The 25439-nt window shown below is 25.4% G+C and overlaps 2 protein-coding genes across 6 annotated transcripts in view; one reads left to right on the plus strand and one right to left on the minus strand.

The window, feature by feature from the left end:
* Window positions 1-19194, minus strand: part of LOC114132481 (collagen alpha-2(IV) chain-like) — a 43318-nt gene extending 24124 nt beyond the window's left edge. The window contains exons 1-7 of the mRNA XM_027997947.2: window positions 18604-19194; window positions 5042-5156; window positions 3746-3825; window positions 3336-3380; window positions 3067-3201; window positions 1033-1119; window positions 113-175 (exon numbers count right to left, since the gene is read on the minus strand). Coding sequence (XP_027853748.2) covers window positions 113-175; window positions 1033-1119; window positions 3067-3201; window positions 3336-3380; window positions 3746-3825; window positions 5042-5156; window positions 18604-18696 — 618 coding nt within the window. The 5' untranslated portion in view covers window positions 18697-19194. The remainder of the gene's footprint in view (window positions 1-112; window positions 176-1032; window positions 1120-3066; window positions 3202-3335; window positions 3381-3745; window positions 3826-5041; window positions 5157-18603) is intronic.
* The window catches only part of LOC114132479 (collagen alpha-1(IV) chain), a 66056-nt gene that overhangs the window by 9399 nt on the left and 31218 nt on the right, over window positions 1-25439 (plus strand). For 2 of the 5 annotated variants that reach the window (XM_050207560.1, XM_050207561.1), the window contains exons 1-2: window positions 21586-21766; window positions 22193-22235. The exons of 1 other annotated variant lie outside the window; for it this stretch is intronic. In XM_050207560.1, coding sequence (XP_050063517.1) covers window positions 21738-21766; window positions 22193-22235 — 72 coding nt within the window. In that variant the 5' untranslated portion in view covers window positions 21586-21737. Of the gene's footprint in view, window positions 1-21585; window positions 21767-22192; window positions 22236-25439 lie in introns of those variants that run through there. 2 more of the 5 variants (XM_027997945.2, XM_050207558.1) reach the window with 1 other exon arrangement.

Here is a 25439-nt window from a genome sequence, read left to right on the forward strand (position 1 = left end):
ATATTTAATACTATGCACAATATAATAACAACTTATAATATATCATATATAAACAGTAGGTGTATACTGTATAACTTAAATACAAAATCTTAACACAATATATTTTACTAACTTGTTCTCCGGGTATACCAATTTCACCTTGTACACCTTCGATTCCAGGGTATCCTGGTTCACCCTATGATTAAAGAAATTTATATTAATTTAATTTTGACAAAATATTTTCACACGTTACAAAATAACTATCAACAATCATTTTTTATTTTATATGAAATATAAGTCTTTCCAAAAACCGTAATTATCTAATACATATTAATTAATTAACTACATAAGCTATCTAATAATATGATAAATCGGACATTTAAAAATAAATACCATAGTGCAATTGTTTGATTCAAAACTATTAATTAACTTACACAATGTGTTTGAAATTAAAAAAAAAAGCCGCTATCCGTTTTTGGCACGATTAATAGAAATTGCTTAAATTTTAATAATCCTAGTAGGTACTTAAAAGAGACACTCTTTTCTTATTCGTATTTCGTACTCATTTACAGTACCTATACTTGTTTTGTATTGGAAACATTTACTATAACTTATTATAAACATATGAAGAATAGAAAATAAAATTCTTAGGTTCATTTCATATAAGTGAAATATATTTAGACACGGCTCTCTGGTTACGATTATATTCTTTATATATTACATTTTCAAAAATTAAATAAAGAGATAATATTCTTTTGGAATGCTTATCGGTTAATTGTTGAAAAAAAACTGATATTGATGATTTCTTTATACTTATTTTCTTTAAAATAAACTATCATAGTATTATAATATGCATAATTAAGAATTTCTTAAAAAGAAATTCTTTTTTTAATTTCTTTTAATTTCATAATTGTATTCTTCAATACAATAAAAGTTAAAAAAAACTCATTATATTTAATAAGTAATTATTTTCTTTAATATTTTGTCATTAGCTGGATATTCTCTAAGAATAATTTATATATTATGCTATAAAATAAATTATAATCTACTTACTTTTGCTCCTGGAAAACTTGATTCACCTCTTTCACCTTTAAGACCTATGGTATTTGCACCTCCATCACCAGGATCTCCTCTTAATCCCTAGAAAATAATGATAATAAACTCAATTATAATCAGTGTCACTCATTATTTCCTATATTTATTATGATATACAGTGTAGGTACTCTTAATTATCCGTGGAATAGCTTGGCATCCACGGATAATCCACAAAATTCAAATTCAAACAAAAATATTATAATTACATACCTACATACGTATTATTAAAAAAACTAAATCATATAATTTTAAATAGTATTTAAGAAAAATTAAATTAGAGCATGTTTTATTTTTATTTAAACATTCATATAATATTTCGAAAATATTTTAAATTTTATAATTTTTGTATATGTATGTATAATATGTATGTAGATGATTCTATGGAAGACTATAAAATAAAATCCATGAGTAATCGAGAGTACACTGTCTTGATACCTATCAATTAATAATATGGTTGTACATACGTTTTTGAGCCTGAACCCAGCTATTAAACAAATATTCAACAGTATAATGTAATATTGTAATGTTATCAAAAATAACTAACTTTGATTATTTCATTGTATTGATTTTGTAAATAACAAAAATTTTAACTCATATTTATGTACTTTAATTGATGAATATTGTAAATTTAGTTAAGAAATCTTGTATTAATTTTCAAGAATACGATAAAATTAAAATGATAAATTTATATTGTAATTTGTAGCAAAAAAACACAAACAAATTAAAAATTGTAAATATATATTATAAATAGCTTAAAAAGATTTAAGAAAATTATACCATGTATAGAAAATGATCATACAAATACTTGGTAAAAATTAAAATTTTTACGGTTATTCGTACTGAAAAATTGCTTCAACACCCTTCAAGTACTAATGAGATCCAATTTTTTTTTCACATACATACTGAGTCAAAAATAAAAGTATTTTCACTTCCTCAAAAGAAACAGTCGAAAATACAAATACATACACACACACACACACTCACATTATATAAAGGAAAAATCTTATAAAACCTAATTTTGAAAAAAACAATTTCGTTTTTTTTTTTTAAGTAAAAATGTTGAAAAACTTGAATTTTTCACTTAATATTTATACACGCATTTATTTTATTAGATAGTATACACATTACACAATTTAAAATATTTGGACTTTTAAAGCTATTTATAGATACAAACATTTTCTACTTTATTTAGTTTTTTCAATTATGTGATTGGATTTTTGTTTGTTTATAATTAATAAATTTAATACAAAGTTCTTCATTGGTCGTAGAGTAATTTAAACTTATTGAAAATACCAAAATAATTTAAAGCTTAAAAATTAATTAATTTTTAATTTTAATAGGTACCTAAAGGTATAATACACGTTTCTTGTATATTTTTTTCTTGCTGAAAATTGAAAACAATAACTTATAATAAATCTACGTATTTTTTTTATAAGTGATTTAAGTTAAAATTGTACAACATTGTGTATCTATTACTGTGTAAAATGATCGAATGATTACTCGTTAAATGGTTTTTGTTATTTTGTTGTTAATCAAAAAATTTTATTCGTAGAATCTTGAAATACTTCACTATTACTTGAATTATAAATTTCTATACAGCATACAACTTCTAAAATATTCTGTTTAATTTTAAGCTATTTCTAGGCATTTTCATTTTTTTTTATTATTTGTCTGTAATGATTTAGGTACCTATTTATAAAAATATTTTGGCTTGACTAAAAAATTTGAAAATTTGATATAATATCATATTGTATTTTTTTACAATTTTCACAATTTGTATTAGTGTTTGAAGTTCGAATTTTGACTTTCAAAGTTTTCTTACATATTGTTTAATTAAAAGTTAACACGCGTCCATAATATAATGACAATATACGCTAGTCAAAAAATATACATGGAACGAGTTCCCCAGTTTTTAGTATTAGCTTATGTACCTAACTTTTTTTTTTTTTTTTTATAGATTTTAACTAGATACTAGTTAATAATAATGTGCACCTGTAGACCATCAAGTCCTGTGAGACCTCGTTCACCGGGTAACCCGTCTTCGCCTGGCAGTCCGTCATTACCATCAGTTCCATTGCAGCCCTCTAAGCCTTTAAGCCCTGGTGGTCCAGCTAAACCCGGATATCCCTAAAACAACAATGGTGAATAATATAATATTATATTTTTACTTTTCTTGTAAAATATTAATACTCCGGAAATATAAAATATAAAATAATATAATATAAGTTTGAAGTTCTAAAATACTTAGTATTGTTACTTACTTTATCACCATCAATTCCTTGGGAACCAGGTAAACCATTTTCACCCTGAAAAAATGTTAGAAATAAATTTAAAATTTAATACCAACATTATAGTATTGTATTTAAAAATAGTTAGAAAAATATTGATATTTCTAAAAAATCTAAAATTCAACTTAGATTTTTTTATATCGTTTAAATTTCTATTCGAGATATAAAATATGACGTAACACTGTCTTCTATAGTCAAAAACTGTTAAAACTATTTAGTGCATTTTTTATTACTGTATGGTTTACGAGTGGTTGAAGTGATCCAACCATTTACTGGCTCATTATAATTTTGTGGTTTTGAAAAAAAAATGAATATTTTAATATATTTTAAATTATAACTACAAAGTAGAAAGGTATGTTATATTTTGAATAATATGTATTTACTCGATATCCTTTTAAACCAGGATCTCCTCGTTCACCAAAAGATCCTTTTTCTCCTTTTGACCCCGGTGGACCATCCGGACCTAAAATACAAATAAAAGGTTGATTATAAGCCACTGTAGTAGATATAAGTACATTTAGTACATAATTTAATTTATGGTAATTAAAAACAATCATAGGTACACGTATTTTTTTTTTTTTTACTAATAGAACTTTAACTTAGCTATTCTTAAAGAATAGGCATACAAATATTATTTTTGAAAATATGATCTTTAAGTTTAGCTGTAAAATTAGAATATGAAAAAATTCAAGATTAAACGCAAATAATGATCAATCTATAAAATATTTAAAAATATTTACAAGATGTATACATAATATATAATATATATATAGCCATAAAATAAGTACAATTAGTACATATATTATAAGATACATTTATCTGTGATATTATGACTTTAATTTATTTAGCTAAATAATAATTGTAAACTAAATAAATAATTAAACTAAAAATATTAAAAATCACCAAGTGTTTCCTATGTAGTTATTTAAATCCATGCTCAATTTCGTTTTAATATTTAAATACGTGCGTATAATGTAGGTATACGATGACATATTTGAGTAAGAGTTCTTGTGAAACAAAATATTTTTAGTTTCAACAGATAACGTTACACACCTTTGAAACATTTACAGATTAGTCAAATGTATTGATTTTGATCTTGTAGACTTGTTGTTAAAATTACTTAAAACCAGTTGTCATGTATGAAAAAACACTTTATAAAGAAAATTATAACTTAAATAATAGTAATATAATAGATACTAATTATAACATCTTCCCATAAATTTGCTACACAAATTTGATAACTCGCAAAACTACTCTTTGAAATATCGATTTAGATATATCAAAAATTTAAAAAAAAAAACGATCATTTGCTGCTGAATAGTTAACAATAATAATTGGTTTCCATTTGAAAAAAACATGTAGTTAGTGTTAAATAGATAAGAAAATAATAAATTCAAATTATTTCCTTTAAGTATAATCGAAAATCTCAAAAACTGTAATTAAATAACATAATATTCTATTAATATATTAATTTTATTTTTATTTTATGTTATAAATATTATTTATAATAGTGTAGTACTACGTTATATCATAAATATATTTTTAGATACAATATTTTTTCCTTCTCATTTTGCGTAGTTCTGTTATTATGTATTTATGAATACAAAATGCAAATATTATAAGGTACACACAAAACGCTAAATTATAGTTATATCTATCTAATATTTTTTATATCTAACCTGTTTCTCCTGGAGGTCCTTCTGAACCTTGTTGTCCAAAAATACCCTTGTCACCAGGTTCTCCGACAATTCCTTTACAATCACATTTAAATGGATTGGTGCATCCTCTGCAAGCCTATTCAAAATAATCATATATTTAAAATTAATGTTCTTTGAATAGATTTTTTAATTCATTATAATTAGAGTTGAAAACCTAAAGTACTAAAATCATTAAAATATGGATTTATACTTGCTCATTAACACATAAAACGATACATTCCTAGTCATTTGAAATTAATTAATTATAATATAATAGTTTATAATAATAATAAAACATCAAACCTAATTCATAAAATTACTATAGATAATAAAATATAATACGTATTATCATTTTTAAAGAGAAAAACATGACAATAACATCATAGATCAAATCCACATTTTATATGAAAGTATAATATAATATCAGTGTTATACTAAGAATATATTGTTGATTATATTGTATAGTAAAACAATTTTGGTTCTGACTATTCCAATAAATGTGCAACATAACCAATTTTGTATTTTAAGCTGTTATTTAAGTGAATTTTTCTATAACCAAACTTAAAGAAAAACATAATTTTTTTTTATTTATACGTTGCATTTTATAATATTTAAATTTTTAAGCTCGTTATCAGAATTCTTATATTGTACTATTTTAAATACCTGTTCATAAATATTGTAAATGACTAATATTCAAACATAAATTTATTACCTTTAAGTTTGATAATAGGTCAATTCATTGTAATACAAATTATGATGTATACATTTTAATTATCTGCATAGATTTCATAAGTGATTTATACAATTTTAAATCCAATAAACATACTAATTTATTAAAGAATTAAAGTTTTTAGAAGTTTATAGTAAAAAGATAATGATTGTACTGTGTAACAATAACCATACTGTATTTTACTGAGTATTACTGTTTATTAACTGTTGTAGTTTTAAAATAAGTAAATATCTCCATAATGAGACTAGCTCGCATACATTATTAAAATTAAAACTAAATAATTTAATGCGTATAAGCAATTTTATATACCTATATGTAATTATACCAATAAAATTAATGCTATTTGTCACATATTTACACAACTATAAGATATAGAAATTTTTAATTTTTAACTACAGTGAACACACATCATACCTAGGGATTTTCGTAAGATTACAAAATATATGCGAAATTAATACAATTATTACCTATAAAAAAACCAGATTCATAGCTGAAAAGATAATTTGAATTGTATCGTAATACATTCTGCTATAATGCTAAATTATTATTCTCATTTTTTATTTACTACCAATACATTTATAAATATATGAATATAGTGTTTAAATTTAGTTAGGTAATACCATTTATCAAACTGTAATACATTATGATCAACAATCGTAACTATATATGATATTATGGTCTATATCAGATTTGTAATCAATATTGAAAAAAAATTTAGCATTAAACGTTTTTCCAAAACAGGATAGGATATAATATATGAATGACTGGTATCTCGCGGACATCCGGCCACTAGTTCCAAATGATAAGATTGTAAATTTCTTTGCGTACTGATTTTATAGAATTAGTCGACAACGCCCGTTGTGAAATAAAGGCAATCGCAGCCTACGCTACTAGGATTTCCGGATGATAATCCAACTATTTTAAGGTCCTTTTGAATGACCACATGTAAGTACTTCCGATTTATATCCACGTGCCAAGGATGAATTAAAATTCATATCAAAGTATTTAAGTATGCGTCAGTTATGCAAATTTAATTTTTACATGTTTACAATTATTTTGCTGTTAAACAAAAATAAAATATTTGTACCGACCACTTGTAAGTAATAAGAGTAATATATTTAAAGTTAGGTGATTAAAACATAAAATTCTTCCCTATAAATTTGTCCATACGACTAAAAAATGTATTATAAAAATAGGTGCTGTACGAGTATAACTATGTGCTAAAAAAATAATTTTTCTTTAGCCCAATTGTATATTATCTAAAACAGTAATAGGTATCATACTCTCCAAAAATAAAAAAATTGCATTTACTTACTTAAAAAATTATATTGTAGATAAATAATAAAATTACTATATAATATTATACATACATTTTTATGAACTAAAGGTACATTTAAAACTACATTTAATAATTAGTTGAAATGTGTAATAACTTTTTTTTAAATTAAATTTATACATTTATTTTCAAATTTGGATTGTGAATTCATTTTATTAACTTGATTTTCAAAATAGTTATTTAGAATTTAGATTTTTAAAAACGTCGACAGCTGTTTGATTGTTACTGGATTTTTCTATACTGTGGTTTTAGATTTTAAATTTAGTACCTATGTCCTATATAGATAATATGATTAATATAAGTGTTTTACTTATACAAAAACAAAAAAGAATATGAAAAGATATAACACAATTTAAAAAATCTGAACAACACAGCTTGTAATTTATTTTATTCTGTTTAAATTTATTATTAGAATGTAGTAACCGAAGAAAATTGATAATTTTGTTGTTTTGAATCATTAAGGTAAATTTTTTTTCTTGAATATTTTATATAAGAACGCTATTGAACATATTCTAAAATGATTAATTATTGTTATTTGATACCTATTAATTATTAAAAGCTCATAATATCGATGTTATAGGTTCCTATAGTATTAATTATTTCTTTGATAGTACCTATTCTGTTTTTGAGAATTTGGGTCACATATATGATGCAATTTTTGTTAATTCAAATATGATTATAGCCAATTAGTGTAAAATATAATATATTATTATCTTTTAATAGATAGAAAAAAATGTATGAAAACAATGAAGGTGTGTTATTTCTTATGTATACATAAGTATTGAGTACAACCGGATTGCCAAATAAATATTGATAAATTTTAACTATTGCTTAATCAACAACGGAAAAACTTTAAGACAGACATATGATCGTCATTATAGTATAATTTAAAATTAGTACCTATTAATATTTATAAATTATGATAGTGTATTATATTATATCTTTATTTATATAGGAGCTAGACACCTGCATACCTACCATTTATTTTTTTAATTTTTAATTTTTATTTTCTGATTCAATAAACACAACTATAACCAAAATAATGATTCATTGATTTTGCTTAATTTTAAATCATATACATAGGAGTAAAGATAGGAGTAAAGTAGTCCACAACTCGACATTATTTCACATTAATTAACTTAATCGGAAATTAAAAATTTTTTAAAAATACGATGATTTTGATTAAATTAAAGGGCGCATGTAAACTCTGGCACTGAAAAAATCAGGTAAAATTGAGTTCATGTAAACTCCACCAATGAAGAAAATCAAGTAGTAGTATAAAATTAGTATGATATATTATTAAAAAAAAAATTACAATATAATATAATATCATATCGTTCACATTAAATATTTAAATTATAGTAAAAAAATCATAGTACCTAATAATATAAAATCATATGTTTCAAAATAATAATTAATAATCGTCCACATTAAATATTTAAATTATAGTAGAAAATCATAATAAATCGTTATATCAAAAAATCGAAAAATATATAGTTAGGTATGTCATATAATATGTAAACTAAAATTATGTTATACAATTTGTAAATATTCTAAGTCTTGTATTACTCCATTAAAGTAAGTAAAGTGTATCTATTTAAAGCGTCCTGTAACACTGTCATTTTTTTTTTTTTGATTTCGAATTTCGAAACTGGCGGAGTTTTCATATACCCATTATAGGTAAGAAAAAAAAACTGGCGGAGTTAGATTAAACCTTTTTACCTATACCTTTTTATCTTGACCAGTATTCTAGTGGGGTTTACAATCGCCCAAATTAAAATATTAAAAATTATTTCACATACCCATTGCTATTTTAATGTGTTTATACTGTTTAAAACTTGAGACCGTGTAGACTATTAATAGATAAACTAATAAACAATACCAATGTATTATACTTAAAACAATAGGTAGGGGGTAGGGAACTACCTACTAAAAGTTATAGGTTTATTATTGTTAACTTGTTTTAAAATCTTCTTTAAAAGAATTTAATTTATCTTGTACAATTACAAATATATTATTATATATATTATATTATATTCATTGGTATTAAAAATTATGCAAGGAGAACATTTCATTAGGTATATTATTTGCATTGATATTTTAATTGTACTATATAATTTTATTATAATATATTATACATAGTAGTTCAAAAGTCATTATGTAGAATAACAACGGTATATTTTACATTGGTTTAATATTGGTGATAAAATTTTTTTAAAAAAATTAATATTACGTAACTAAATTTTACACCCTTTTCAAGTTCTTACCTAACAGTGAACTTTATGTCTATTATTTAAGTTTAAATAATGTTATACTGTAACATATATAGTGAATTCAATTTTAATAGGGTCAGATATAGGTCTAATACATGTTTGTACTAAAATATCAACACTTTTATATTAAAATTTAAATTCATTAAAATAATAGTAATAATATTCACAATGAACCCCTGTTGATAAATATAGCTTTGTTTCATATAAATTGAAATACGTACATATTTTTTTGCATAATAGCATAGGTCAAACAACTAGAAAAATACTAGACCTTTAAACAGGCGTTTGCTGATCACAACATAAAAAATGGCATCCACAGCAAATCTAATTAATAATAAAATGATTTCAAGTTTCCGGTAAATAGCTATTAGTTGTGTGCAAATTACAATTTTTTTGTTTACGTTTAAAAAACAGATCAATTAATAATAAGTATTATTATTAATTATATTGATTATATTACTAAAATTAATGCACAATTTGATACGCTTAACATTTCCTAGATTATTGTAAGATTTATATATTATAATAATAATAAAAACGATTGTCAAGTTCGTACGAATTGTACTAAACAAAACCCGTCTTCCGTATTAATCATTTATTTTTAAACCGTAATATATATATATTAAGAATGATAGATAATTTCTGCTAAATTATAAATTCGTTAAATCGCATTCAAAATTATTATTTCACATTCATTGATTAATATTTTTAATTAAGATACTTTATACTTATTTTGAATTTTTTATAATAAGTTTTATCTACATAATATGATACAATTAAATTGGTTTATAATTGTTTAAACACATGGGCACGTAAAGAATAAAAGTATATATATTTGTTTTTGTTCACTTATTGGTTTCTATAAAAACATGAAAAATATAAAGTGACTATAGATTTAAAAATGTTCACTGACTATTGTATTAAGTATTTCATACACATCGTAAAGCACTTTTTAAAATTTATTTTCATTAATTATTCATCACAAATTATCATTAAATAATGCTGAAGTATTTTATAAATGTTAAAGAAAATCGATATCCTCTTATATTGTTTATTGAAATAGATTTTCTATATTCGTTTTTATAGTAGCTAATAAAACACTTTAACCTTGCAATAATGCGACCAAATAAAATTATCACGGCTATTCCTTATTTTCATTATGCATTTTATTTGGCTTTGGATGTTTTTTATTTTTAGAAAATGTCTTTTACAGGATCTATGAAAATATGAAAATATATTTAATATATATAAATAATTATAAAATATTATAAATTACTGTTTTTCAAATTGTACATTCACATACATTCAAACTTATACATATTATGCAGGAAACGACAAAGGAATACATTAAATGGCAATCGCCACCATAACAAATATTAATCAGAGTCGATAATTTTTGTGCTATTTAGCTATTTAGTGTGAACAAATTTAAATTAATCTCTGAATCTATATCGTCTATATCTAAACTGCAAACCAAAACCACTCCAATAAATAATATTTGTATTTATGAATGTAACTTCACATTATACCTACTTAGATATCATAACAATTTATGAATTACATAGATTATTGGATCGTTTATGCTAGTTTCTCGAAACTGATTTATTTTATTTCCATTCTACCACTAGCATGAGTGATATCTCACACTTGCAGTATTTATTCTTAGTCGTAATTTAAAAAATAAAGTCGTTTATTGGAATATTATTCACGTATTTATAACATATATGATTTTATCTATTTTACAAATCATGTATCTATTATAGGAACATCAATTAATTAAAAATAAAAGTATAAATCGATAAATCTGAAATAATAAATTTATAATTTAAATAAAATCATCGATCATTTTTCACGTACTCAAAATGCAACAGGTCATGTCTTGTATTTATAACAAGTGTAGTTTGATAATTATTATTAATTGTAAGTATTGGTATGCGATGATTTCAAAGGCGGCGTCTAACCTTCAATATTAACATTTATCAAAATATGAATATAAAAAAAAATTAACCAATTGCAAATAAACGTCGTAATAATGTATATCAAACATGATAGGTACATATTTATTATAACAAGCCAAATAAAAATACTTTAGACTGTACAACTACCGGTGATTATTAAAATTTATCGTTGATTATACGTGTTCCAATCGCAAAAAAGGTAATTTGCTTTTTTATGAACGCTTAGTTTAGTAAAAAAAAAAAAGAAAAGAAAAATGCAATGTAACGAATATAGTTATGTTATTAGAAAAAAAAAAGAATGAATAATTAGATCATGAATTAAAACGCTAAACACTAATAGTAATAATAATATAATAGAAATCAAAAATAAGGCCAACTATCGTTATGTACATGAAATTATTATGCACGTGTAGGTATAATAATTAATAATAGATAGCACGATGGTCATTAATGATGTTTTTTATGATAGTGGTACAGGAAACGAATAGTTTCCCCGAATATAATATTATCTCTATATATATATATATATGTAATATATTACGTACTAGGCAAGCGTTCATTATTGATTCATGTTATATAAATCACCGTCTTATCTGCAGCAACACAACTACCGCAAATTGATAATGTATAACACAATAATTATCATTATATTTAAATTAGGCCGACAAATATTATTCAATTGACCGGATAACGGACTTCCAGTTCTTTTCGACAATACTATTACATAAAATGATAATAATATTAAATCGGTGGTTTAAAATATTTTAAAATTATGATACGTATGATAAACTATAATCGTTGAACATATAACAATACAATATACTGTACAATTTATACTTAAATTCAATGACGGTCATTAAAAATATATATACTCCATCTTGAATTGAACTGGTAGTTAAAAATAAGTCTTGATTGCCCAGTAGGTAATAAATATAGGTTGGTAATTAATATTTTACCTACAAAACTTACCTAATATGTGAAATAAATATAACTTTATTCTATTAGATAAATATTATATAGGAAAACAAATATTTACTGTTAAGTTATTTTATAAATTATTCCTATTTTTTTTTTAAATTTAAGCTCTTTGAAAATATTCTTAAAAGCTTTCAAAATCATTGATTTACTAATAGTAGCTCTAAGCACAATATTTTAAACAAAAATAATTTTATGTTCAAATATTGACATTTTTGTGAATTGAATGTTTTTGGTAAATAAGTAAATATCAGTAAATTTTAATAAAAAAATATTCTATTTTTTTTTCATTCTTAAACCGACAACTCGAACGAAAATAGTTTCCTAATATTTCTTCAAAATGTAGTGAAGTATTAAATAGTGCCTGCTCTATCTAAAAATTGCAATTAGGTACCTACTATAGATAAGTATAGTAAGATGGCAAATTTCCTCCTTGGTTTACAACTATATTAGAGCTACATCAAATATACTTAGTGTTTTATTTTAAGACAATAATATTTTACAAATATAGGTATATACAGGTATATAAATATTTATAACTTAAATTTGTATTTTAAATCTACAAATTAACAACTTAAAAATTCAAGTAATCTATTTTTCCGACTATTCTATGAAAAAACGAAATGACCCAGTTGCTAAAAATGCCATTATATCATTACAAATTACAATCATCCCTTTGTTAAATCGTTACACTGTAAAATATATGAAAAATAATTGTACACTTATATGATACCAACAATGGTTATTAGTTATCACATTCTTTATGTAACCCACACAAATATAGGTTCTAAATTTCTCTCGAAGCAATAATACAATTTTTTTTTATATAATATATAAGCAAGCAGTTACTTAAAAAATATAAGGAAATAGATTTATACTATTTTATTTACAGTTGCAAAATTTATACTGATCATGTTTTTTTAAATTTCATTTGTGGAAAATCTAAATTATTATCAAATTATGAATAAAATAATGGAATCATATTTTGTTTTTAATTTAATTTTTTTTTTAATAAATAAAACATTTGTTTTTTAAATGTGTATTAAAATAATAAGTGGGCCAAGGGCCAATAGTTTATATTTAACAAATCATTAAATATTTAACCAGAGGTAATAAAAGTCAATAGATCAATAGGTATGTATGAAAAACGATTCAAAATGAAGCTCAATTTAATAAAAAATATTTGACGTCTTTACTACAATATTCTTATGAGACAACGATAAGAAACTTAATTTAATTTTAAATTGCAATATAATATATATTATACATATTAAATTTACAAAATAAGAGGTAATGCATCTATAAATATTTTTAGTCTTTAATTGCTTAGCAAATATTTTCTGAGAATAATAAATAACTATAAGATTAATAATATTAGTTTGTATATACATAAAAGATGACTTATTTTAAATAAACTATCCTCATTTAATAATTTTAATATATTATTATATAATATAAGATTATAGCAAGATTTATAAGATACAATTTTAAAAGCTTTAATTAACTTAATTTTAATTATATTAAGCTAAACAATACTTTTGTTGTAGTATTATCATAAAAGGTACATGTAATTTTTAAAACAAAAAGTTTCATAATTGTTTAAATGTGACTTCGTTTATTCGATTGTGTAATAATTAATATTGATGAATATATTAATATCGCAACTAAAAAAAAAAATTGATTCGCTTGATAAAAATATAATAATTAAAATAAATTCTTTATATAATTTATCTATTTGAATACCACCATATACATTTTAAGCAAGAAATATATTAGAGTACGTTTACGTCATATATATATATATATACATACCATAATTTAGTAAAGGCGTGAACTTTTTTTTTTATGATACAGCACAATTTTTATATACTTACCACTTATATCAATAGTGCTTATTCTTAATCATTTTTCATTATTATCTGATTACCAAGTAAAGTAAGTAGTGCCATAGTGATGGACACAAGGAGGGGTTAGAAACATTGTAATTTGATCTGACCGTTCAATGACATCCAATCTTATTTCAATAGATGCAACTGCATAAATTAATAAAGTTCCTAATGTTCCTATACTTCATTCATGCCATCTCTGATGTTATTTATTATTGAAAATATTAATTGTATCAAACATGATATAAAAGTAATTGTTCATGTTTTGCATTAGCATAAAGGTACAGCATAATAAATAGCAAGTATTAACAGTTCTACGTTTCTTTTTGTATTCTAAAAATGTATTTCACTTTGAAACTTTAAATTACGCACCTAAAGGTATATCTTATTATTTAGTTAATTTTTAAATATTAAAAGTACAATATTTATGAAATTATAATAATATGGTAAATCATTAACTTATTTTAAAATGAAATGCATGTACCAATAATTTAACTATTGTTTATTAACTATATTTTACAATATTACAATACTTATATTAAAATATTTAAGATAAGCATATTATTATAATAACATTTTTCGACTACAGTAAAAATTTTTTAGTTACAGAAATATTTAATATTTGATGTCTCTTGAATAATCTTTGAGAAATAAAAATGAAACTAAAAAAATAAAAATTTGTGGTTTTAAGTACTTTTTATTATAAGTTTTTATACAACAGAACACCCTATATGACTATATATAAAAATAATTATTTCAATTTATTAATTAAACAAATTGCTACACTTTGGAGTACAAAGATAACAACAATTACTTAGAAATAAGAATACAGTATGAGATAAAACTGTTTTAAGAGAAAACTACAAAAGGTACATCTTACCTACATTATGAAACAATTGTGTGCTATTTTTAATACTGAAAAAATATTAATGATAACTAATTGTGCAGATATGTATACATTTATAATATATGTATACAAAGTTATGAACATTTAAAATTAAAATAAATATATTCTATATTTTGTTTGAAGGGATTGTGATCCCAAATATTCTGATATTTACATACATTTTCTAAAAACATATTTCATTTCTTTAAGAAGTTTACTTGCAAATTACTTTTTTTTTTTAAATTAAACTCAATAAACCTTAGAAGTATATTAGGTAGTCGTTTACAAGTCTTTGCTTTATTGACATATAAGTGATCTTGCGGGAGCGTACCAATATTTATTTTACACTATACAGTTACTGAGTTACATAAACTAATTACCACTTACTATGCATACAATTACACGACACGCATGCACCACTTAGAAATTTTTCTGTATTTGATTCTTTAGAACAACTATTCGATTCATCCTAATAATTTATAAACTAATTAAAAGCAAAGAGTAACATACATTATATTCATTATAATTCGATTTATTACAATATGTAAACAAAGAAAACAAATTAAAAAAATGTTCAACTGAGAAAAAGACCACTATGACTTACAATGTTTAAAGAAAATTATAAACCTTTCGAAAATATAAAAAGATATCACCACAACTTTATCTTAGTTAGAATAGCATGGTAAATATATTATATTATAGTGTGGAAATACAGGAGAATAAAATTTATAATAATTTTATCTTTGATTATTATTATTAGTATTTATTTTATAATCAATAGTTTAATACGCTATACCTATTGACAATTTTAAATTAAAATTTATTTAAATAAAACGTTCATAAACATAATAATCCTAATAAAAAGTAAAATCATTATTGAAAATCAATAATTTTTTAAATATGTTTACCTTTTTAATTCATGATATCAAATTAGATAAATTATTTTAAAATACGTGTATTTTAAATATAATATTATTGTATAAGTTAAAATCTGTAGAGCAAAGTTTTGTAATTGATTTTATTAAATAATATATTTAACGTCAATTTTACTAAAAATAAAATCAATTTTATAACTGCATTGTTAGGTATACATTTAAAATATTTTAACAATACAACAGGTATACATATTATAAACTAAATTATTTTAATCATTGATTGATAACTATGAACTAAAACTATAGACGCGAGATATTATAATACATACTAAATTTCAATAATTCTTTAACGCCAATAAATGCATTTTTATATATATTTAAATAAGTATTTATAATCTGTATTCAATGATACAATAAGAAAAATTTGATAATAAAATGTACTAAGCATGATGGCGTGATAGAAGGATGTACCCAATGACACTACTTCAACAATAAATGCTTATATATTTTTTTAATGATAACTGTATTTGTTTACGTTTTAGTACCACATACCCGAATATGCAAAAAACTCCGAAATTCGCAAAATATAATTGAATATACAGAAAATTACTAAGTTATGATAAACATGATGGTCTATCTAAATTTTTTTTACCAAACAATAAAAAGATACGAATACATTTGAAAATCGAAAATATTTGTCCAAATGGTGCGCACTCGAAATGATACACTGACAATTTAGAATTCATATGTAGTCAAAAATAAAATCATTGGCTAGTTTCAGTCTGCATATCGTGAATACATTTTAATGCATACATAATACGTAAGTTATCACTTATCATCTACACCATATACAACTTCTGCCGAACTCGATCTGTACACAGTAATAATATGATATGTGGTAATAAATACACATTTTATCAACGAAACGTCTAAGTTAAAGGTCATTAAGGTGGATATAATGTCTGCATTCTCAAAAATTTATGCTACTATTTCTGTCGACGTCGCCCAGGACTTAGGGATGAGAATATGATATCCCGAAAGAGCAAACAATTGACCGTACTGTATATACTTGATATATCGGATATCGGTAGCTCAATCATAATAACTATATAGGTATACAAAACTGTAATCAAACCCGAATTATGGACTTTTTGGCCCCGAGACACCTACTAGAAAATCAGAAAGCTTTTATCAACTTAAGTTTCAAATAAGTCTATTAATACATTTTAAAAGGCTGTATGTAAATGCATATAGTTTTTTACCATACAAAAAAAAAGATTAAAAAATTATAAAACTAACAAATTAATAATAATAATATATAAGATCACAGTGTATATTAGTTACTTAATATTTATAATATAAACATTTTTATTAAAATAGATTAATTGAGAAATATCATTTTCCAAGTATAATAATATCATTAATGTTATTCAATGTTTTTGAGTTTGGCTTGTTCAATATTCATTTTTTATAAGTGTTAACTTAAAAATGCTCTTTTGACCAACAATTTGGCAACTACAATTGTTAAATAAAATCTTAGTACAATTTAAATAACATGTCTTGCAATGAATTTTCGTAAAACCATTTACGAGAAAATAGGTAAATTAGACACATTACTTTTGTCAAGTAATAATTTACTTAAATTCATAATAAGTTCACGACTCTCATTTTTATTTATAAACTTTTTTATCTTGTCATAAAATATTTAAATATCAATTTAATATTTCCTATGAATTTATCATTTGGTGATTTTTCGCGATATGAAACAAGTCACATTTTGTTTTAAAATAATTTAATTTTTTGGAACATTTTTTGAACATAAACATTAAAAATATATTTTGTGGGGAAGGGCCTCTACATAGGGCCTTATACATTATATGCTCCAGAATATTGTTCCCTTCCCCCACCATCCATTAATCTGGGCTTGGATGTAATAGGTAGACGTTACATCGTTAATTGCGTATAACAATAAAGCTCCAAAGCGGTTGTACATCGCACGCTGACCGACCCACCTGACGTATTATAGATATTACGTGTAATTAGACGTCGTATACAAGCTGCCCAGATTAATACGATATACTCATAGGAGGGGGGGGGGCACGTTCACGGTCTAAAATTATGGAAATTACGAAGTGCTAAATACTATATGTATTATCTATACCTACTTACAAAAACGTTTTTTAAATTTTCCTGGTTAAATTTTGAACGTCACGACGTGTATAGGGACTTAGGCCAAAGTTACAATACACGCTCGTACAGCAATAAATTGTTTGACAATTTGAGCACGAAAGTACTTATATCTACTTATTCTTTTCTCCCTCGAGGAGGCGCATAGTCAAGAATCACCATATACAGACATAGAGCATTGGATCCGAACTGGGCCTCTAGCTCGCAAAATAATATAAAGCAAAGAGCTACGTATTGTGCAGCGTTAAGCGGTCTACCGTCATCATCATAATACTATATTAATATGTAACTACAACAATATCGTAACGCAATACCTTCGCATTAGGTATTATGCGACGGTTTATTGTTATTATCGGCTTAAGACGGCTAAGTATAATAAACATAATTATTATTATTATAAGATGAATTTTCAGTATTATATTTTGGTGCACTACTTACCGCCTGTTGCGTTTCTTGGACCAGCAACAGCAGACATGGCACGATCACCAGAACGACGACGCCGAGCCGCCGGCAAATGCCGCCGCGCGCCATTGGGACTGTGTGTGGTTTGCGGGCAGGTCGCCTCCGGTGTAGTTGCCCGCCGCCGTGGAGCAGCCGAACGCCGCCGCCGCCGCCGCCGTACGTGCGTGCGTTCGTGCGGGCGCGCGCGCGCTCGCGTTTGACCGCGTCCGCCGGTGGACGATGGAATCGAAAAAAACCGAAATCGTTTACTGCTGTCTAGAGCCGTGCGTTTTTGACAACGATATAATTTAATGCGCGTACGACGACAGGAACGACTCGTTAGCGAGATCGTCCCGAGATTATTGTATTAAAAAACTATGGGCGCCGAGGCGAGGAAAATAAAAAAAAAATATATATATATATACATGAAAATGCCTAATAAAATATTATTAATATTAATATGTTGTTATTGCCAATCGAACGGGTTCGCGTTATCGTTTCGTTACCAAACACGGTTATTATTGTAGCTGCTTACGCTGCTGCGGCACACCACGTGGTGGGCACCATCGTGTTCGATCGCCGACCCTGTGGACCACTATAATAGCGCGCGCGCGCGAACTCTGCCGCTGTTATCGGCGACCGTTATCGCTGTCGGACGCTGCCGCCTCCACCGGTTGCGGAACCGACCGGGAAACGAGAAACGCTGTGATATAAAAAAAAATAAAATAAAAATTAATATTATTATTACTATTATATACAATAACAACGGTTTTGAATATGAAAAATCCACTGAAAACTATACAATAACTGCAATGTGACGTTTCGTCTCAATATAATAAAAATATGTACAATGTACATTATAATATTATCGTATGCGTATGCAAAACATAAATTTTATTTTCGAAATGTAAGTGTAAATTTTCAGCACAAAAACGAGAGGACCGCTGCGCGGTATAGCTTATTTTTTCGATGACAATCGTGCGAAAAATGTGTTAGGTACCTACCTCCTATTCGAATTTTGAAATTTCGAAAACTAGAGGTTTATACTTTAATTACGAGTGATATTGAAAAAAAACCAAATTGCACAGTCACATACCTTCAGTTGAGTATTTATACGGTGGAAATATATTTACTAGCGTCTATTAGCTGGTGGTTGTTACCCGTTTGAAATGATTTACCCACGTGCTTTTGAGACGTCGCCACATCCGCATGTGTTTGATGACAATTTATGTTGAGCGGTTCCAATTATGTGTAGTAAACTGTGTGTAATAGAGTGAATTCACTTATTCTCAACTCTCAATAGTAAAAACACAATATGTATTTCTATTGGGTTTTTTACTATATTTAATTTTTAAGTAAGTTATGAATACCTTTATTAAATATTATACAACTTTACGACTTGATTAAAAATTAAAACATCTTAAAAAGCCCATTATAAATCCAAATCATGTATTATTACTTTGGAGTTTGATGATTAGGTCATTTGACAGTAAATTATTCATTCTAACACCTAGTAAAGCTTACTACACAACATTTGAATGGTGTAGGTACACGAATTTGTGATGTAACATGAGACAATACATTAGATGTGACATCCTCTTAAAAATATTTAAAATACAAGACAAAAAGTTTATAACGTAATAATATGCATTATATAGTATATAGTAGATATATTGTAAACTTACGACTTTTTATTCTTTTAATTATATTTTTATTATTATACTATAAATATTCAAATTATCGGTATTATTATAATAACATGGTATTTATTATTTAATAAACTATTAAAAACAATAAGTAGGTACAGATTATTAGCCTATATAGTTCATTTTTAAAATCGACTTTGAATAATTCTGATTTTTTATATTATTATACCTAATTATTTAAAATGTAGACATGTAATTTTAAAAGTGGCATTTTGTAACGTATTAAAAAATATAATATACCGTACTATAGTTTTTTTTACAATTTAATACACTTGGTTGTTGTAATTTTGAATTTGTTAATATATAATTGTTTAAAAATAAATAAATTAAATAAATTGCGATTATAAGTCAGAATACAATTTCATTTTGAAACATATTCCTACCGTCTACCATCGGCATTATGTGCAGGTACTCTTACTATATTAACGTTAAAATTAATAATTCGAACGAGTAATCTTAAGTTAATAATTTTGCGACTATTGACTTGACTTATCAATGACTGAATCAGTGGCGTATCCAGAATGACTTTATGGGGGTGGTTACAGGAATAAAAATATATCTACAACATAATATTATGAAATAAATATAAATTTAAATTATTAAAAATAACATTAAAAAAAGCCAAAGAGGTGGTTTAAATCGCCGAAACCACCCCCGTGAATACGTCACTAGACTGGATTATTATTATTAGCATTGAGTGCGCTTTAGTGTTATATAGTAATTCACATTTTGAGTTTAACAATACGTCCTGCTCAAAATAGTTTTTTTTTAATATTTGACAAACGCAAGACAAATCGCTCCAACACAATCACCATCCACCCTACTCCCAAGCACCACGAACAATATTATAATATTATATATTACTGACTGTACAGTAATCACTGTTACCTCCGAATATCGGACAAAATGTCAGCATCTAGCTTCTAGAGATTTCACTGCAGATCAAGTCAAACGTCCAAAGTCGCGCGCTCTCTCTCTCTCTCTCTCTACTTTTCTACGTATATTTAAGCCACTTGACACGACGACGATTCGAGAAACTTTTTCTCCTTCATTATTTTGAACCCTTTAAATCGGCATACTCGCCTGCAACATCATCCGACTTCCTGGCACGTGCAAAAAAAAAAGACCTAGACCGTGTCGTTAACCGCAAAGTTCGAGAAACGACCGCGAGGTGGCGAGATAGGCGCGCGCCGGAACCGGGAGGCCGTCCGACGAGTTGTCGGCTTTCCGACCACTGATAGCAAACTCCGACAACACGCCTCCGCCGCCGCCGCCGCCGAACCCATTACAGCAGAGCGCCAGAAGCACCACGAAAACGGCGTGTACCGCGCGGCCCGTAGAGAGTACTATGTCGGTGCGCCGCACGAATCTCGTGTCGAAATAGTGCCGAGCGGGTAATACCTATCTCTGCACACCGTGGCTGCCATGCCGCGGCTCAGCCTGTTCCGTTGGCGGTAAGTACCTATCGCGGCCAAAAACCAACACGAATTATTATTACTGTTGTTATATTAAATTATATATTCTCTTAACACGATTTTTTATATATATATATATATATTATACACCTTAACTTTCTCATCGTTGTCTGGGCGTAAAAATATTGTAAAAATATTGTCTCATCACAAATATCGTAATTTGTTTTTGTGGTAAAAAATTTGCATTCTCATAAATTGAGTAAAATTTCAATTTTTTTCGCTAGACCATTCGCTTTTGAGTTTATTATTTTTTTTTTCCTTTAACAAATTTTCTTTAATTGTCCCGAGAGAGACGGTCGAAAAAATATTCAAACTATCTATTTGATGCAAATCTTGTGACTTAATAAAACATTGTATCTGTTTTTTTTTTTAAATTATTTTTTAATTTGTTGTTATTTTTTTCAGGCAATTCGCATTATTCGTCTGTTTGTTTACAACAGTCTCGACGGTAAGTACATATTTTTCTCACTTATTTTGATAATAATCATATTATACATTAGTGGCGCATACACGGCGCCAGCGCGTATTTTTATAATAATATTGTGACGTACCCACAACCGTTCGGTACAACGTACCACAATGTAAACATAAATTTTATCAGAATTAATATTTTTACATAATATTATTTAATATAATGTTACAATAATTATTATTATAATAATGCACACCGCGATCATCCTGTGAAACCGATCCGAAGTGATTTTTGTCTGTCCTTATCTCTTTTACGTCGATGTACCACTTCAGGTATCGGTGTAAAGTGCACTCGCGATTCCAGCGTATTTCCTAGAACGACCTAGGACGGACGTCTATAATAGAATCTGAAAAGGCAAAGGGGGACATCGGTGTATCACTGTGTGATAAACTTGACGAACCTTATGAATGAACACGCGTTCAACACCATCAAATTGTAATAATAATTAATCGATGTCGAACGGTAACGAAATGAATAAAATATGTTATTATTCAGTAGAGGAATAGATATTATTATGGGCATTACATGTATAGTGTATTTAACGTCTTATACCTACGTTTCGAAAGTTTCATAGTACAAAATATAATAAACTGTAATAAATAAAACGAATGTAAATTACAGTTGTTAGTAGCACCATATATTGTTACTACGAAATAGGATAACATCAAAGCAACTAAAATTAAATACTTGAAATAATAAAAGAAATTACCTTTATCAAACTTTGGACGATTTATTTCTTTAGTTACATAATATTATATAACAATACAAATTTATATTTTTATTTTCCAAAAATCATTAAGGATAATATGCCATCTCATAAAATGTATAAAACAAATACGTCAAAAATGTTATGTTTACGATTAAAATGATTTCAAAAAGTTCAATTACAAATAGAAAACTCATGTAATAGAAAACATTTTAATATAATATAAAAGTAGGTAGGTGCATAGATCAGAAATATTTAATTTTTAATGTAGATTGCAAACTATAATAGACATCCGCAAAACACAATCATGATAATAATTATTTTTAAAAGTAATAATTAATGTAGGTACCCGATACCTATATAAATACATAGTGCATTTAAATTTGTTCTTATTTAATTATATCTGTTATGTTTTATTATTTGGCATCATACAAGTGTACAATCATTTTATGATTTATTTCTTATCGATTCAAACCTTAAATGACCCGAGAAACTGATAAATTTCAGATATCTATCAAAAAGTATTGAATATTATATATATACATATTATCTATGTAAAGTATATACTAAGTATGTCTACGTTAACTGTACAAATAAAATGTTTTCATAATAATTTTAGTCACTAGTACCTTTATATGATAAAAAAATATATATATTTGAAATTTTTTTTAATATTATGAATCATAATATATATTTTTAAGATTCTGTGTGTAGAATTATCTTAGTTGTATAATAACGTGATGATGATTTGATTCATAATAGTTTGTTGAACGTACCTATACCTAATAATTAACATTCTATTTCCATTCGTTCCTTAGTAACCAACAATTTAAAATTTGTTATTAAAAATCGCATTAAACAGATACCAAATAAAACACAAACATTGTGTAACATTACAATATTCGACATGATCATTTGTCACATGTTATTTCCGGCTTTTTATCTTGAATTTATTTTGATGCAACTATGCAAGCTATATGTTACATCCGTTGCACGTTGGTAGGTACTTGTTATCTCTGGCTTATAAACGCATGGAATTATAGATTTACAAACAGTAGAACTAATTTTGTTTAATAATTATTTTTATAAAAAAAAAATTGTAATATATTTTGAAAATACTTTAAAGCATTTAAAAAAAAGTCGTATTCACTATTAAGAAGACGTGTTCCACGTTTTAAGTGGTGTAATATAGTCAATTTCAATTACATTTTTAGGAAACTCGAAATTTTATATATAAAATTTAATTAAGTGGTTTCATGTTAACTTATTGTGGTATTATATAGGAAAACGGGTTTCTGAAGAAAAAATAAGAAAAAAAACTTTGCAACAGTAATACTTCAGAGACTACTAAAATATTTGCTGTGTCATAGGATTTAATTTATATATATGCCATCAATATAAAAAAACTGTTATTTTAATTTAAGATCCCTTATTTATATGTTCACTAAATAAATATTAACTCTGTGAAACGTTAAATATTATCTTCTGTATTGTATATACATTCGGTTTATCAACCATGAGAATATAGTTTGAGTGATTATTTTTGAACGAGATGGATTTTGCAAGCAATGTATACAAAACTTATGGTTATGGTATATCCTTTAAGAAGATATTTTACTGCCTAAGTGTGCTGTCTTCATTTTAAGATTGTACAGAACAACTAATTAAGGTTCAGCTAAACCAATTTTATGTTGTTAAATTTAATATTAGAGTAGATTATTATCAAATTTTGAGGTAAGAACGTAATCTATGTTTGTTAGGTACTTAGGTACATAGTTTTTTATAATAAAATATATTTGAATTTTGAACTAAACCACGATAATAAATAAAATACCTATTATAATATTAAAAAATTCTCGATTCTTATAATATCCTTATAAAAATTCAAAAATTACTCGTAATAGTATAGAGTCTATACTATTAACAATAGTAATAGTATAATAACATTATGTTCTAATATTAAACATATTATACATAAGCTACAAACAATGTCTATGGTTTATTTTCAGATGTTTTTCTAGAATTGATTTTCGTAATCATATCATTTCTTTAAATACTGTTAATAAATATTACCATTATCATCAGTGTACTTCTAGACCTATCCTAGATATTAAAGATATTTCTTATATAACATATTTTAAGCTTTGGATCGAAAAAATTGTGTTTTATACTTAATCCCTTTTTCTCACATTAGATAATATAAATACCTTATTACTTGTAAGATAACAATTTTTTTTTGATTGGCCAACGCTCAACTTCATTTATAGTTATTGTCATCCAAATTTATAAAAAAATCATGTATTCAATTTTCAACTCTTTGTTATTTATACAAACACTTTTATGAATTACACCTACAAAATAATTTGCAAATATTAATGATTTTGACGAATTTCAGTCAATATTTGAACTTAATAAAAAAAAATTGTGCCTATGTATTCTTATAATTTTTGAATCACTATAAGACTAATTCATGA

Source organism: Aphis gossypii, chromosome X (assembly GCF_020184175.1).
Source record: "Aphis gossypii isolate Hap1 chromosome X, ASM2018417v2, whole genome shotgun sequence".
Classification (NCBI taxonomy): Eukaryota; Metazoa; Arthropoda; class Insecta; order Hemiptera; family Aphididae; genus Aphis; species Aphis gossypii.